The 17,835-nt window shown below is 35.7% G+C and overlaps 2 protein-coding genes across 4 annotated transcripts in view; one reads left to right on the top strand and one right to left on the bottom strand.

Moving 5' to 3' along the window:
- The window catches only part of LOC307168357 (uridine-cytidine kinase-like 1), a 29,067-nt gene extending 24,449 nt beyond the window's left edge, over positions 1-4,618 (bottom strand). For 2 of the 3 annotated variants that reach the window (XM_079888225.1, XM_079888224.1), the window contains exons 1-2: positions 4,478-4,618; positions 1,966-2,192 (exon numbers count right to left, since the gene is read on the bottom strand). In XM_079888225.1, coding sequence (XP_079744351.1) covers positions 1,966-2,192; positions 4,478-4,596 — 346 coding nt within the window. In that variant the 5' untranslated portion in view covers positions 4,597-4,618. The remainder of the gene's footprint in view (positions 1-1,965; positions 2,193-4,477) is intronic. The other variant, XM_079888226.1, reaches the window with a different exon arrangement.
- A 1,085-nt stretch (positions 4,619-5,703) lies between these two features.
- Positions 5,704-16,522, top strand: slc30a2 (solute carrier family 30 member 2). Its single transcript, XM_079887942.1, has 8 exons — positions 5,704-6,024; positions 9,294-9,502; positions 10,258-10,404; positions 10,842-10,995; positions 11,805-12,024; positions 12,955-13,060; positions 13,394-13,528; positions 15,334-16,522. The coding sequence occupies exons 1-8, from the start codon at positions 5,945-5,947 to the stop codon at positions 15,477-15,479; spliced, it is 1,197 nt and encodes a 398-aa protein (XP_079744068.1). The 5' UTR covers positions 5,704-5,944; the 3' UTR covers positions 15,480-16,522.
- Positions 16,523-17,835: the final 1,313 nt, after the last annotated feature.

Genomic DNA, 17,835 nt, shown 5'->3' with positions numbered 1-17,835 from the left:
AATTTGGGGTCAGCATAAAATCAGCATATTAGAATGATTTCTGAAGGATCATGTGACACTGAAGACTGGAGTAATGATGCTGAAAATTCAGCTTTCATCAGAGGAATAAATTTCATTTTAAAATATATTAAAATAGACAACAGTCATTTTAAATTGTCATAATATTTCACAATATTACTGTTTTTTGTTTGTTTGTTTTTTATAAAATAAATGCAGCCTTGGTGAGCAGAAGAGACTTCTTTTAAAAACATGAAAAATCTTACCAATCTAAAACTTTTGACCAGTAGTGTATATATATATAAATTACTTTTATTATTATTGTATTATATTATATTATATATTTATATGATTAATGTGCCACAATGCAAATAAATATAAATGTATCTTTCTTGTCACCCAGCTATACCTGTATAATTCTTGAAGTTGCAATTGCAAAACCTGGTTATTTTCCACCATCCACTATGATGCAAACATTTACTTATCACAACAATCATGATATATAAATATTCATTTTGCAGCGACTTTATAATTATCAAGGTAACTTCTTACTATGAAGTAAATCCCCAAAAATATTTAAAAAATCTGCTTGGATTACACAACTCATCTGACTACATTATACAAAAGCCAGTCACGCCAGACATTATGCTGACCACTACATTTTCAGATACTAAAGTTTTAAGTATCAGATAGATCTCTAGAATAAAAGGCCATAAAGAAAACGCGGAAATAAAAGATACACCACCAGTGGGAATAACAAAAAGCTTCTTGTTGTCCCATGGAGTAAAGTTACTTAAACTGCTTTAGTGTTCTTATGTCCTCTCTCCACTCCCTGTTTGTCTGACCTTTGGTTAAAGGAAGATCATTCCACTTGGGTGAATTTATTAGTTTCTCTCTGACCGAGCGAGCAGGGATGACAGTCACACCAGACTTCTTTTTTTTTTTCAGGAATAATTGACGGGAGCACATCCAAGTGTGAAATTGTAAGCCGTACGACAGGCTCTTTGTGAGTAATGGACTGCATACTAATGACCTCAGAGCTCAGTCCTGAGAGAGCTCATGTTCTCAGACCAGATTCACACCACAATAGTGTAAACCCTGCAATACTAATGTTTTCTGGGAAAGTTCCACTAAAGATTTTAAACATGCTTTAAGATATAAATGATTTCCCCCCCCAAGAAATGTATACTTTTATTCAGCAAGGATGCATTAAATTAGACAAAAGGGACAGAAAAGGCATTTGTAATGTTACAAAAGATCACATGATGTTCTTTTGAACTTTCTGTTCATCAAAGAATCCTAAGATAACTGTATTACAGCTTCCACAAAATTAATAATCCGCAAAACTGTTTTCAACATTGATAATAATCAGAAATGTTTCCTGAGCACCAAATCAGTATATTAGAATGATTTCTGAAGGATCATGTGACACTGAAGACTGCTGAAAATTCAGCTTTGCCATCACAGGAATAAATTACATTTTAAAATACATTAAAAACAGACAACAGTTATTTCAAATGTCAATAGTATGAATTTCAAAAATATTACTGTTTTATGTATTTTGATCAAATAAATGCAGCAATGGTGACCATAATAAATCTTACTGAGCCCTTTTTTTTAGAACGATAGTGTATAGTCTCATATTTAGAGCAAGCAATGTCTATATTCTCCAAACAAGAAAAAACAAAAAACATTAATTCTGTATTAGCCTTACGAGTTTTTATTTATACTCCATTTTACATTTATGCTTTTTTATTTAATACTTGCTAATCCCTGAGTCCCTTATGAGTTTAATAAAGTATTAATAAAATATGAAACCTAAATTAGACCCATTTAATTTTCTTAATAAATGACTTATTGTGCAATGTTTTTATAATCTTTTGTCAAATGTGATAATTCACTACACTTTACATAATAAGACTGATTTGTGGTAATCAAATGTAGTAAAGGTATGCATGTGTGTCGTACCTATGACAAAGGCTTCTTTAAAGGTGGTCCCAGTAACGTTGTACCAGGGTGGTCGCCCTGCAGTGTAAATGGTCCTCTTATTTGTCCTTAGAAGTGGAGGCTCAGTTTTGCTTTGGCTGGTGGTCCGTTTCCGTGGGGACAGCGAAGGGGTAAGGGGACATCTGGGTCTCATGATGCCATCGAGAGAATCCTCGCCACTACCACGAATTAAGGACAAACAAATCAAACTGCAAAACATTATGTTTTATAAAGTAGCACAATGGGAACATCTTTGTGTCACTTAAAGCTGCAGTCCGTAGTTTTTCCTCTTTGTCGCCATCTCTGTTCGAAATCTGCAATTGCAGTTATTCGCGGAATTATCAACTTTACGTGGGTTGTGCCTCGGCACGGGACAGCACGGATGAATCCAATGTTTTGAGGAGAATGTGCGGCTGTCAGTCACCGCGCCGGTGTGGATACTGTCATTCGGAATCACAAATTCTACTTTTTGGAAGTATGACCAACATAAGAATTTTCACCGGAAAATGTCATCTGAAAAAAAGCATTGCAGTAAATCACGCTGATTAAATCTAACGATCGCTTATCATAAACCGTGCAAATTATGCTTTGTTCTCAAATTGTTAATGTTAACAACATCAGCATTGCGTGACTACATTTAATGCCCTTCTGATATTTATCCTTGTTTTTGCATGGGCCCGGTTGAAGTCTCTTTTTTTCTGTAGCCACTCCGAAGTCTGAAGTCTTTTGCATTTTATATCGGGTGAATATCCAGTTGTCACTGGTGACTTTCGTTTGAACCTTTCTGGATCCGCCATCAAATTGATAAGTTTAATTATATCAAGGGCTGTGAGAAAAGGCTATAAATCTCCACCTCCAACATCCTCACATGCAACATAGCCTACTAGCCGAGACTCCGTTATGTGTACAGATGTGACGTAATGACGCAAAGACATGCTCGAATTTCCCGCGGAAATCCACCAGTACCACTGGAATTAAAAACATTATTACAAGCTTACCGTTTTGAATCGAGCTAAGGCAAGCAGATAGTTTTGAACACTGGTTATGTACTTGCTCAAAAATTTATTTTGGATAATTTATTAACCCAATAAAGGTACGGACTGCAGCTTTAACAATCATCAATAACTGATAAATTATCATTGAAGAGAGCAAAGTAGTAAGTGTGAGTGTCCACATCGCCATCAGACATGCCTTTATAATCATGAATGGCCCCGTTTGACCTGAGCATAGCTATTGGACACTGTTTCATAGAGAGCTTGAGGAAATCTGGGTCTTAGTGATGCCCTCAGAAAAAGCTGCTCACATGATCATTTCTGTTAGTGTGGTAGAGGGACTAGGAGCTTTCTTCATATCCTGTCTAGGAAACCACACATCTGCTCAGCCAAACCTGGAGCCTCATTTGAGTAAGACTCTCATCACATGGACAGACACTGGACACTCACTGGCGCTAATGAATCATTAAATTGAAGTACAGTCCATTACACAATGGCAGTGCTGAAAAGGTCAGGATGTTTGCTTTGAAAGACTAGGCTTATGTGGATTAAGGGTAGTTGGCATGAAATTCTATTGTCTGTGCTGCTGTGACATGTTGTGTGCATTTGATGATTTTTTGGAAGGAATACAAGGAATGTGTGTCACATTAGGCTCTTGTTGATACAAAGAAGGCTAAAAGGCGATTAAAAATTGTGATAAGCTAATGGAAATATGCATTTTAAGTTTATAAATATCCATATTTTCTCAATATCAGGTTTTATATACACATGAAACTCTAACGTGAATGTTATGCTCAATTACCTTGCACGTTCACTTCAAAGATTGATAACTATAAAGATAGCTATTAGCTTTCACACTAGCGGACAATATCGTTCTGTTTATTCTATGGTTGTCTGTCACTTTAAACGCTCGAGCTCGTTCCAGCAGGATTGATTCTGATTGGCTGTCAATGTTTTCATTGCTCATAAACTGGATAAAATCGTTCTGAAACTGATTCCAAAGAAATCGTTTCTCTGTGCCATTATCGTTATAGCTGTGTTGTGGACTCCGCTATTCTTTAATGTTGAGATTTTTTAGAACTATATCTTTATCGTCATCTTTTAATGTAAACACACCCCAAATTTATTTATTTTTAATTTTATTGCATTTTTGCCTTTGACAAATAAAAGTGGATAATATCGACTATTAGCATTCAAAATAAATGTAACGCTTGCGTTTACACATGTTAATTCTGCATGTTGCTTTAAATTTAACTGCAACACAGCCCTCTTCATTCGACTCAGATCTGCCACGCCAGCAGCTCCAGAAAAAACAGAAGCAGCTCATTCTGAAAGTTCTAAATCTCAAACGTAATGCCAAACCAGCAGGTAACGTTACACTGTGTAACTTGTGTCCCTTGATGTACTGTTGCCACTGATCAAAACAACACTGTCCTTTATTTGTCAACCGGATCAGTTACTGATCACATTAGCTGAGCTCGACAGGCACTTAGTCTACTAACCTGTCAGATCTAGACATCGACTGATCATCCTCCTCTCCTTCTTCTTTCTGTTGCACCTGGACATCGTTTTGGCTCGTTGTCATCGCCATGTTTCGTGCCGCGAACGCGCGGAAACGCATGTCCGGAAGTGCGTTTACGTCATGCTTGTGGTGGCGCATAGTAAACGCTTGACGCTTCTTTTTTCATTCGACTTAATTCTATTGTATTACTTTATATAATAATACTATAGATTACAATCCTAATATTATATTTTATATTATTTGAATAAATCAATTATATATATTATATTAAATGTTTTGTTCGAAAAAAAGAAGAAGTTTATTTCCATTTATAGATCTACAGCAGGGGTGTCCAATCCTGCTCATGGAGGGCCTCTCCTGCAATGTTTACAAGGTTTAGATCCAACGTAGCCTACCTGAACCAGCTAATCAAGGTCTTACTTAGAAACTTCCAGGCAGGTTGGATCTAAACTCTGTCTCTGACTGAGTATGGACACCCCTGGTCTACAGGAATAGGTATATTTAGTAAAATAAAACTTCTGCAAAATTAGTTTGAATATAATTAGGCTACTCTCAGAATGCTTAAGATATATATATTTTTTTTTTTTTTTTTTAACAGTGCTTATGTGAGACGTTCTGTGTGCGGACTGGTTGCGTCATGGGGCTCTTTCTAAATTTGTGTATGCTTATTTACAAATCGCCTCGAATTGAAAAGAACGTGTCCATTTCCGTCTTACAGACACGTGGTGCACCCCTTTGCACTGCAGCCAGAATTGCGCAGCACATTCCACAGCTCTGCACATTTTATGTCTCCTTTACACACCCAGTTCAGTTCATAGTGCTCTTTCCTAATCATAGAGCTCTTTCCTAACGAACTGATTTTCTGAATCATACAAACTGCAGAGCTGTGAGTCCCCAGGACCAGGATTGAAAACCACTGGGCTACTCCTTAATTCCCAACAGACACAGACTTTATTTACGTAAAACCAAGCTTTGCACCTTTTGGGGATCCTAGCTAAGGTTTAGCCCTTAATTACTAATTACGTCCTGGTGACGTTGCTTGGTAGCTTTCCAATGGCGAACGACTGGCTTGTGAATATTAAGTTTGTAATGATGACGTTGCTCTCCTCTCATGAATATAGCCATGCCTTCGCCATAGTAAGATTCGTAAATGAGTTCACTGGACTGCTGCTGAATCTTCTGCACCACATCCACCCGATCTCCTCCACAGCCAAGTTTGCCAGCTCCGCAAACAGCATCGGAATTACTGACCGCAATCCTGTTTTCTCCTTTCTGTGGACCTGATGCAATGAGTGCTTTCACTCATTTTTTTGAATCCTCCGAAAATGACTTGGAAGAATTTTTACTTTGCCGTCTAATTTAAAACGCATATTTTAATTTTCGCTCGCAATTCGTTTTTTTTTCTTTTTTTCTTTTCTTCACTGGTCATTGAAGCTGCACAGGGACCATGGATCCTCCACCGACTTCAGAGAAATCGCATCTCATCAACGAAAGAAATGCCAAAATATACTCCTTAAAATTTAACAGGTAAAATTATGTATTCATCTATTTAATATAGGCCTATTTATTATCCATTATTATTATTATTCTCAATTTGAATTGGAGATATTAGTGTGATTCGAAAATACGTGGTCTGGAAATTTGCACAATATAAAATTAAACATTTTTTAAAATGTAAATTATTTAGTTCTTATAGAGAACATATAAATCTTTTGATATTTTTCGACTTAATTCTCAAAATCCCTTACAACATAACCTGTTGTAGCGAACTGTTGGAGTCTGATATTTCCACATTGTGACTAATTCGAAAACAATATGCGCCAAATTTAGTTCCCTTGCCTTACGAAAGCCATTCACGTGTATTCTTAACACAGTCCATAATTTCAATGTGTTAAGTATGCAGTGCGTGGGATGCTTAGAGTTTTAATGAAGAGATTAGTCTCATGCTTGAGTTGATTTTGGACAGTAGCCTAGCCTTTTTTTTTTTTTTTTGAGCAATAGCCTCAGGGAACTTTAGTGAGCAAAATCGACATCTTATGACTTCTATATGGAGATTACACACGATGTAAGCTTTTCATCATGTTTCTTTGAAGCAATAAAATCAGATAAAACCATATTGCATCAAAATCTTTCCCTTAACGCCCTACTAAAGCAAGCAGGTGAAAGAAGAGTTTCAGCACCATGGACAGACACACTTGAGTTATCAATATGAAAAAGAGCAATACAATTTAACGTGCAGCCTATACTCAGAAATGATAACCCATCATTATCCATAATGTTTATAAAAAAGTGTGTCATTTAAATATTACTCTTGTTCATAAGCAGCTTCCTGGTAGAAATACAATTTCGATTTTTATTAGGCGATGAAATATGTAACTCGGAACATTATTATGCCTATAACAGATAAAGTGCACTGTAAAATCCGTCGGTATTTTATCTTGAATAATACGAAAACATCACAATTTGCGCTGGACATAAAATTACACAATGATGGACAGAAAATTACACAAAGGTATGGGTAGAATTAGGCTACTCCTGTTAAAACATTGACAATTTTCACAAACCAAAGCTGTATAAAGTAGCTTAGCCTATACATTTTTGTGACATTGAGGATGAGGAACAGAACAATGAATTTTCAACCGCGTACATATTAGAAAACTGTCTATGCGACAAAATTAGTGAGTCCAGCAGGAGATATACCACAAACGATTGTGCAAGTATTCATTGGAAATCGTTTTCCAGCTGTTTGCAGTGAATTTCGATGAATATCCTGCTGTTTGCATTAGTTAGATTGTGGCCTTGAAGAAATGGGAAATATTTAGATGAATGTGGCAGAAGCATTTTTTTATGCATGCTGAAACAAAGAAAACCTCACTTATAGCCTGCATTACATGAACAAAAACGGTATTTCAGAGAATGGTATTGGTGTATCAACAGGTCACCTGAACAAATGTCGAAGGACATGAAACAAAGCAGCTGAGAAGATTGTGTTGTGTAGAATTGGATGTTGTTACTCCACCTGTGCGGATATTCTGTAGCGCTATATTTCCTCAAATTGAAAATCTGCCCAGCTTGCTCTTTCTGTCTTTAAGAGAGAAGAAATGCACGTGCTGTACAGTGATAACGCTAATTTTTAAACTATTATTAATATTATATTTTTTATCAACACAGTAGCTAATGTTAAAAACTGATTTCAGAAATATTTTAAACGTGTTATTTTTAAGAAATAAAAATACATATTTTGATATTCAAATATCAAAATGCTCGTCATTTATATCAATTACAGAAAATCACTGCACAACACATTCTAGAGTCTTGATCCAGTGGGGTGTAAGCTAATGATATTAAAGTGCTCAGAAGCAGGACCCTGATTGCCACAGGACCGACAGCATGTTGCAGCCAGAGCGGAAACCTCCTGCCAAACTGGAAACATCTCCATGTGCACCGTAATCACGAAAGGGGCTAATTCATGCATTTAATACAATACGAACAGATGAGATATTGTTAGAGGAGGAATGTGAATTGTATCATCTAAACATAGCCCATACAAATGCTGCTGTACCTGCCAAAAATTCACTGTAAAAACAAAACAAAACAAAAAAACATTTTGGTAGCTGTACATGTCACCGATGTGGTATTAATACAGGCTACTAATTAAGCATTAAACAACATAAAAACTAATGTGCATAAGATTACAATTAAAGTAGGCTATATGTGAAGCTTCTGGGAACAAACTTTTGCACCGTAAATTATAAGGTGCCTTGCGTTTTTACTTAAACAGGATTTTAACAATAGTTTACAGTAAAAGTAAATTATAAAATAATTTATATTTATATAGGCTATTCTAAATTTTTACATAGCCTATACGCTATATAAAAAAAACCGTTAAGATAGGCTAAATTGAATCTTAAAATTTGCAAAAAATAAACCGAGACACATCCTAATTTTAACACGCTTATATTCTATTGTATTTTAAAAATAGTCAACGCTGCAAATTAATACCGATTTAAAAGTCAGTAAGTAGAATATGGCCAAAGTTCATACAGTATCAGGAGATACTGTATGAAAATATATGTGTTTTCTGAATATTGTTGGACGATGTAGGCTATGCATTATGTTGGACTAAAAACAAAATAAAATAAAAAAATTCATCCAGTGTATCATGTCTGTGTGTCCCAGTGGGGTGATTAAACAGACGCCGTGTTCCACTCGACTGCCTCTTTTCAGCAGCGCTCGGTCGCGCGCGCGCGCGCGTGTGTGTATGTGCGCGTGTGATGCAGTAGCCTACTCTGGTTATATCTCATGCGCACCGACATTGCGCTTTCCGCCCCATTAGCTCCATCATTGCGTCTCTCTCATCAACACATAAGACAGAAGGACCGAAAACGACAATGTCAGCAGATTTAAACTCAGGCTGATCTGGGTGTTCATGGCATGCACTGTATTTCCCCCCTCAAAGCACTTGTAATATATATATTTTTATATAAAACATATACTATACTTATACTGTATAGATATAGATAGATATATATAGTGCCTGAATTGATATCATGTAACTTTCATGAAATCCATCCATCCTCCATACTGTTTAGGGTTGTGCAGAGATGCTAGAGCTTCTGCTGGCCACAGGTGATTTTTATATGATGATGTTGTCAAATTTGCATTATATACTTTACATAACTGCCTGATAGTAGCCAAGGGTTAGTATGTGTGTGAACTGTGAAGGCTGATTTACATGTGAGAGTTTTAAAAGTCATTGAAATGGTCTCATTGAACATCATGGTTTCTTCTTATAGTGAATTCTCAGGTTCCAAAGAAGGTTGTCCAGACCTGCCTTTGGGAAATGGGGATATGGCTGGTGCCATTGAGCTGAAGAGGCCCGTTGGAACTCATTGCCATGGAAAAAAAGCAGCATGCGATGAGAGCCGTGAGAAACTCATAGCAAAGAAGAAACTGTACATCGCCTCCATGGTCTGTCTGGTTTTCATGATTGGAGAAGTTATAGGTAAGAACACAGTGTCTTTTAAGGAAAAGTATGGGGTTTATTAAATGTTGAAGCCAGAAATTTTTAAGAACTGGCATAAATGTAACATTACTTCTCATATATATTGTATAAAATAGGCTAAATCACATTTTAAGTTGTGGCAAAGACTTATACCACTGAGTTAAACTACTGCGTATAAAAAACATCAGCCATGCATTTAGCTTTGTCTTTGAGTGCAAAGTTGTTCTTCTCACGATAAATGCACTGATTGCATTTCCAAACGAAGAAAATGATGAATTAAGCAATTTATCATTGTGGCACAAACTTACTTGAAAAATGCTGGATCACAAAACCTCATCCGTTAAATGTGATAAGAAGGCTTTTATGTTCAGCCTGTACAGCACTTTTTTTTTTTTTTTTGTCAGCATTCACAAGTGCAATACTTTAAAATATCATTCTTTCTTTTAAACAACAAAAGATTTATGCTGATGTTTAAGCTTTCTCCCAATCTATATAATATATAAGAGTATAATAAAATAAATAAAGACATAACATTTATGGTGAATGCTCCATTATGCTGGATCTATGGTTCCATGCAGAACCCTTAACATCCATGGAAACTTTACATTTCACAAAAGGTGCTTTATAGTGGAAAAAGGTTCTTTAGATTTTTCAATTCCGTTCACTGAAAGGTTCTTTGGGGAGCCAAAAATGGTTGTTCTATGGCAAAAAACTTTATTTTTAGTTACTTACTTTCTTCTCTGCTGCTCTTGCAGGTGGTTATCTAGCACACAGTCTGGCCATTATGACCGATGCAGCTCACCTTCTGACGGATTTTGGCAGTATGATGGTCAGCATTTTTTCCTTGTGGATCTCCTCAAGACCACCCACCAAGAGAATGAACTTTGGCTGGCACAGATCAGGCGAGTCCATCCCATCTCAATCCTGACAAATGAATTTTACAAACATGGTTGATGTTGAAAATGTTAAATGTTAAAGAAATATTTCACAGATTTTACTCGCCTTCATGTTGTTCCAAACCCATACGCTGTTTTTTCCCATGCATGTAGCAAAGGAAAAATGTTGAAAATGTATTCTTTTTCCATACAACATTAATTTATAGTGACCACATCTGTCTGTCAAGCTCTAAAAACAACAAAGATATCACAAAAGAAATCCATACAATTGATTTGCTATATTCTTCATCATCTGAGGTTATAAGATAGCTTCGAATGAGAAGCAGGATGAAATTTAAGTCATTATTTTTTTGCATGAACTATTCCTTTAAAGCAGATTTGAAGACTTTGCAATATCCAGCTATGATGCCAAACCCTATTTGTTTCACATAAACGTCTCACAGAGATTCTGGGAGCCCTGGTATCTGTAATGTCCATCTGGATCGTGACTGGGGTGTTGGTCTACCTTGCCATTGAGAGGATAGTAAAAAATGATTATGAAATCGAAGGCAGTGTGATGCTCGTCACCTCCGGTTGTGCAGTCGTGGTCAACATCGTGTGAGTAGACGGACATTCCTACGAATTAGTTAAAGTTTGCATGCTTCTCAAACAAGAAAAAATGTAGGGCGGGACTTGATTTTGTCCATCAGGAATTGATTGGATGGTTGTGGTTTGCTATTGTTATGTCATGTGAGTGACAGGTTGTCCCGCCCTCGCGCCAGTAAACACGAGAAGTTATTTTTATTAAAGATTATGAGTGCACGTGAAAAAAATATAATGATGTGCACGGATAAATAATTTAGAATAAATACTGCAATATTCCATAAAAAAATGAGAATTGTCAATGTTGATTAATTGACAACATTGGCATTGACAACATTGACAACTAATCAACATTGTTGATTAATTGACTTTAACATTGGAATTACAAGAAGCTAAAGTAGCAATACGTTTTGTATAATTTTGATATAAAATCTCAGTTATTAGAAATAAAGTCTTTAAGTATCAATTAAGGCACGTATCACTGTAAAAAAAAAATCTAACCTCCCCAACTCAAAATTTTCTAGTGACTGGTCACATCTAAATTTTTTCAATTGGCCCAAGTGAAATTCTGTAAATTTAATTTTATAATTTACAGAATTTCACTTGGGCTAATTGAAAAATTTAGATGTGTCCAGTCACTAGAAAATTTTGAGTTGGGGATGTTAGAAATTTTTTACAGTACAGATACTGTATAATAATATTGTATTTTCTATTCTGTACAAGAGGCTATAGCTATATTTAAAAAAAAAAAATTGAAATTAAAAAGTAAGGACTAATTTCGATAAATTGATATGCTTTTGTTTGCATTATTGTTTATATTCCAGAATGGCCTATATTCTACACCATTCCACGACCTTCCACAGTCACGGTTCAGGCTACCACAAGATTGACGAGAATGGGATGAGCCCCGTGGGCCATGGCCACTCCCACAGCCTCCTGGGTAATCATGGGAACACCAGTGTCAGAGCAGCATTTATTCATGTTTTGGGGGATCTCTTACAGAGCTTTGGAGTCATGGTGGCCGCCATTATCATCTTCTTCAGGGTAAATGAACACTAACATCAAGATTCACCTTAAAAATGTCTCACCTCTGTCAAGCACTTAAAGACAATATAAAATGGCATTTACAGTGTAATCAACTTCCATTTGCTTATGAATCAGAAATATTTTGTGTAAATAATGGACTTAAAAGTTGTTCCATTTATAGAGGCAATAGTAAGATCCAGGGATATTTGTATAAGCAAAATGGGTCAAGTATATTGTCTTTAAATATTTTGTTTTATTTAATGGCATGACTGATATGTATTTGTTATTTTAAGAAAGTAATTATGAACTTATTATTTACAGTACCATTCAAAAGTTTGGGGTCAGTAAGATTTTTTTTTAAGAAAGATATATTAATGGGAGACTTTTGATTCAGAATAATAATATTCAGAATAATCAAATAATATAGATATAATATTACAAAATATTTCTATTTAAAATATTTATATGCTGTTCATTTGAACTTTTTATCCATCAAAAAATCCTAATACAAAATGTATCACGGTTTCCACAAGTATAATAAAAAGCAGAACTGTTTTCAACATTGATAATAATAAATGTTTTTTGAGCAGCAAATCAGCATATTATAATGATTTCTGAAGGATCATGTGACTGAAGACTGGAGTAATGATGTAATGAGTAATTTTTTTTTAATCCTGTAAGAAACTTTTTTTCATAAGATTCCTGTTTTATAAAAAACATGGGAAAAATCCTACTGACCCCAATTATTATTATTTTTTTAAAGTTATCAAATCACCATGATAAGGAATTGGACACTGATTTCTTTCCCTGACTCTTGAAAGCACCTCAGTGGAGATTGCTTCTTCTGACATCTGTAGTCTAATTCAATTTGAGACTTTGCAAAGAACCATCTGATTCTGTTCTTTAATGCATCAGTTCCTCCTGTTCTCTATCCAACTTCTAACACAGCCAGAATACAAAATAGCTGATCCCATTTGCACTTTCCTCTTCTCTGTGTTCGTCCTGGGCACCACCATTACCATTCTAAGAGATGTCTTCCGCATTCTCATGGAGGGTAATTTTCACATTCAATAACTGACTCTATTAAATTACAGTTGCATTATTCTCAATAACTTAAAATATGCATGCGATGTCAGTATATTTGTTTTAGCTGCATAGTACACATGGTTTAAAAATCTCTATTTAAAGGTGAAGTGTGTAATGTCTGCACCCCTAGTGGCACCAAAGGGAATTGCAGAAATAATGACTGTTTCCAAACAAATTTCCCCAAACACAATCCAGTACCACAAAAGAAAAATGACATGCATCACCTTTAAATGCAGCCTATGAATTCCGCAGAAGGTCTCCTGCTATGCTTGTAAACTCAGTGTCATGTGTCTGTGTTCAGGGGTACCCAAAGGAATAGAGTTTAATTCAGTGAAGGAGGTGCTGCTGTCTCTGAAGGCAGTGAAGGGCATGCATAGCTTACACCTGTGGGCTCTCACCATAGGCCAGAGTCTGCTGTCTGTTCACATAGCTATTGGTAAGTGCATTAAATAACACTTGTTTTACAGCTCAGTTATATTGTTATTGTTTTAATGTTCATTTGTCTAGTGGTTTATGCAAATTATTCATATTATTTATCTAAATATGTTGAACATGTCATTTGGTACATCAATTATTTTAGTTTAGGGCAAAATGCAACAACATTTTTTATTATAAAATGGTTAGTTCCAATCCTTGATTCTGATTGGTCAATAGCTGTGCTTTATTCACGATAAAACACGACTATGACCGCTTCACCCAACTGTTCTATGTATCACTACTCAACACCCCTAGCAACCACTCTTAGTAACTTAAACACGTTTGATCTCATTGATATTGTTCATTGAAGCTATAGTAGAGTATTGTGAGAGATCGAGTAAGCGAGTGTACCTGCATTTACTGTAGATATAGCATTTTCCTTCAGGTCAGTCATATTCATAATAAAAAAAAAAAATCCGTTTGAATGTCCGCTGCGATATCTTGTCCTTTTAACAGTTAAGGGGTTTTTCTGTGCCCATTGTCATCTGTCAGTTGCGTCTTCCTTCTCCGTGTTCACAAGTTTGATTACTTTCAATGTAAAAGTCTTCTCTACTGACTGACTCACTCATAAAGACGGTCTTTGCCGCCATCTATTGGCGAAATAATGTAAGTTAACTTATGTAACTTTTGTTGCTGTTTACGGTCAGGGACTATTTTGTCCAGCGGAAGGAAGGTTTTTAGTGATTTTACTTCATAAAAGTTGCATAGATACATGTTTTTCGGCTTTAATAGTTGTATTGTGTGGTAACCGTTTTATAAAATAAATTAGGTAAGTTACTCGAGACAAGTGCTGTATCGTGAATAAGTAACGGCTGCCTGAAGGGGTTGCTCCGCCTCGCGTCGTGTAACACAACGCCCAAGTTCAGCAGTTACTTATTCACGATACAGCACAGACAGCCTCTCCTTATTGCTTACATAAAATATATTTTTTTTTTTCTTTTTAAATGATTGTTTTTATAAGAATATTAGTCAAATAGCAATTTGCATTAGCCATTTATCAATTTAGCTAAATTCCGCTGTTATTATATAACATGCTTTTACAATTATATTGGAAATTAATCTTTATTGTTAGACTTATATGTGACCCTGGATCACAAAACCAGTCATAAGTCGCATGGGTATATTTGTGGCAATAGCCAACAATACATTATATGGGTCAAAAATATAGATTTTTCTTTTATGCCAAAAATCATTAGGATATTAAGTAAAGATCATGTTCCATTAGGATATTTTGTAAATTTCCTACCGTAAATATATAAAACATTTATTTTTGTGAGTGAATGCAGCACAATCGTGAACATAAATGGACAACTTTAAAGGCGATTTTCTCAATGTTTCGATTTTTTTGCACCCTCAGATTCCAGATTTTCAAATAGTTGTATATCTGCCAAATATTGTCCCATCCTAACAAACCATACATCAATGGAAAGCTTATTTATTCAGCTTGTATATGATGTATAAATCTCCATTTAAAAAGGGTCATATATTACTACCCTCAAGGTCAGTATTTCAACTGTTTTAAATCACAATAATCAGTTTTTTTTTTTAAAGATTTTTTTTTTTTTTTTTTGGTGGAAGGGGGTCAAAAATACAGAAAATAGTTGACATAAGATATATGTATCTGAATTCCAAACTTATCAAAATTTCTAGCTACAAATGGCATCTAAGAATCCTTCTGCATTTCATGCTTTACTTCATTTCATTCAAGCACAGCGTCATCTACTTAAGCTAAACGAAACTGTTTTTCTTTCTCTCTCATTTTAGAGGAGAATGCTGACCCTCAGAGCGTCTTAAAGGAAGCCACTGAACTCCTTCAGACCAAATTTGGCTTTTACAGCACAACCATTCAAGTGGAGCCTTACTGTGAGGACATGATCCACTGCGTCCAGTGCCAGGACCCTACGGACTAAGTTCTCCGAGTGCACCGGTGAGGGGAGGCTGCCTGTATAAAATGTATGCACACATATTAAGCTTCATTGAGGGTCCAAGCCAGAAATGGAAACACTGTGCAAATGTATCATCTACATATCATAATGAATATGTACATGCCAAATGCATTTCTATCGATTACCAAGGAAATAAAAAAAAAAGAGATTTTACACTGTGCCATCTTAAAAGTGCATCGGTTTATGAGAATAGCTTTAACATGAAGTGGCGAGGTTTAGCTTCACATACTGTATGCAAAGATGAAGTGAACCGAGCGGCAGAACATAAATATGAGGCCTGGAGGCATCACTGTGAGCCTTTTTATTGTGACTTTGCAAGGTTTTGCTTGGATGGCTGGCATTGTACATTATTGCAGGAGTTTACTGTAATTGCCTGTCCGTGGTCTTGGGAGGGTAAAAGATGGGTATTGACGTGACTACCCTAAAAACAATTAGAATGGGGTTTATTATGCCCCATCCAGCCTGGCGTCTGCTGTCAGCACGGTTCTGTAATCAATGTGAATGTTCGGCAAACTACGGCATGGTGTTGTAGTAGGGCTTAAAAAGAGATTCTGCTCAAGTGTAATTATGGATTTTGTTGGAGATCTCTCACTAATGTCTTGTCTCACGGTACAATACTATCTGCAAAAGCAAGTGGGTGATTAACTCTGTTCTTCCTCACTGGTTGCGATAGTTAAGGACCTGTATTTGTTTTTAAGCGTGGCTTCATGCGGCTTTGAAAGAACGGCAGAGACAAAATGAATGACAGATGAATGAATCAACTAAGAATGATATTAAAGGTGAAGTGTGTAATTTTAAATACTTTCTCTACTTTCATGAGCAGAAACCAGGGGCCTCGTTTATAAAATGTGCGTATGCACAGATTTTAACTTAAAAGCGAGCGCGAAAATCCGTGCCAAGGTTCATATTTAAAAAAATATGACTAAATAAACCACTTTTGTGAGGAAATATCTTATCATTTAATGAACTGACAGCCCATTGGCTAATCTTCCAACATGTTTGCTCTTAAACATAAAAAAACCTAAAAAACACCTAAAAAAATGCAGTTTTATAAGAGAAGTCACGAACAATTGTGCGACAGGTATTCAGTTTACGGCACTTCTCATTCATTTATGTGGTATCCGCAAACAGTGATTGACTGTCGCACAACTCAGAACGAAATTCAGAAGGCTGTAATGTGATTGGTTATCAAGGCACACGTGATCCAAATTAGCCGTTACGCTTTTTCCAATGGTAGAGCCACGGATACCCTCATATCTCCCAATAATAAGACCATTTCTGGTGGAGATCTGAAACCATTCAGCTGCGCACAATTTCAAGACAATTGAAGAGAGGAAGAGAGGCGTTCGCTCGTTTTGTTTGCTCGTTCTCTGAATCACACATACGCATATTTGAGAAATGATTGTAAGATCAAATGTAGGATGGTTTCTATGCAACATTTTATAAATGAAGCCCCAGTACAAGTAAAACATTTGTGGGTTAATATCCCAACAAATGCTTTTTTTGAGCGCTCTTCTGAATCAACCAATTGTGTGACATTGGGATGGGACTGCAAATATCTGTGTGTATAGTTGACAAAATGTGCATTATATCACAGAGGTACTGTATATCTTTATATAATTTCCATGACTTATTTGGTCAGTCTGTAAAAAGTTATTTAAAATGCAATTTAATATTGTATTTAGATGATAACTGGATGCCACTTGCTGATTTGATTTATACATTTAGTACACTCAAAAAATTGTAAGCCTTTTTTAAGATTTTCGCATTTCAATTAATAGTACAATCCTTAATCAATTAACATATGTAAGGATTATTCAATTAAATTTGATGGAATTGTACTAATTATTTGAATGCGTAAATCTTAAAAGGCTTCAAATGTTTGTTTTTTTGTGTACTTACTAACCATACTAATACATTTCTGTATTAAAATAATATACATACAATTATATTTCACCAAACTGCCAAAACTGAAGACATTATTACACACAAATTGATTAAAAAAGGAAAACCAGTAGTATATTCAGTACACACTGCACACACAGTAGTCAATAAGCTGCTATTCCATACATAACAAGTGACTAATTTGTTTGAACAATGATTGATAATGAAGGGGAAATTAATTTTGGAGTTGCATTGGATGGCGCTAGTATAGTGGCACTAAAATTACACACTTCACCGTAGGATGCTGTTGTGGGTCACTCTGGTTTGTCAAAGTCATTCATGCTACAGTCTATAGTCCATCCTCCATATGCTCATGTCTTCTGGCTCTGTGCTGAGGTATAGGGAATAGCCTCTAGACACACACACTTTTTGCACA

The sequence above is a fragment of the Squalius cephalus genome (assembly GCF_949319135.1).
Source record: "Squalius cephalus genome assembly, chromosome: 12".
In the NCBI taxonomy this organism is placed as follows: Eukaryota; Metazoa; Chordata; class Actinopteri; order Cypriniformes; family Leuciscidae; genus Squalius; species Squalius cephalus.
The sequence above is the reverse complement of the archived record's forward strand: the minus strand, read 5'-3'. Positions and strand labels throughout refer to the sequence as shown.

What these genes read in the sequence shown, in the direction of transcription:
- slc30a2 (XM_079887942.1), top strand. Translation starts at nt 5,945, where the DNA reads ATGGATCCTCCACCGACTTCAGAGAAATCGCATCTCATCAACGAAAGA. An exon ending in CCATTATCATCTTCTTCAGG is followed by an intron (nt 12,025 to 12,954) that starts GTAAATGAACAC and finishes CTTCTAACACAG; the next exon opens with CCAGAATACAAAATAGCTGA. An exon ending in CTTCCGCATTCTCATGGAGG is followed by an intron (nt 13,061 to 13,393) that starts GTAATTTTCACA and finishes GTCTGTGTTCAG; the next exon opens with GGGTACCCAAAGGAATAGAG.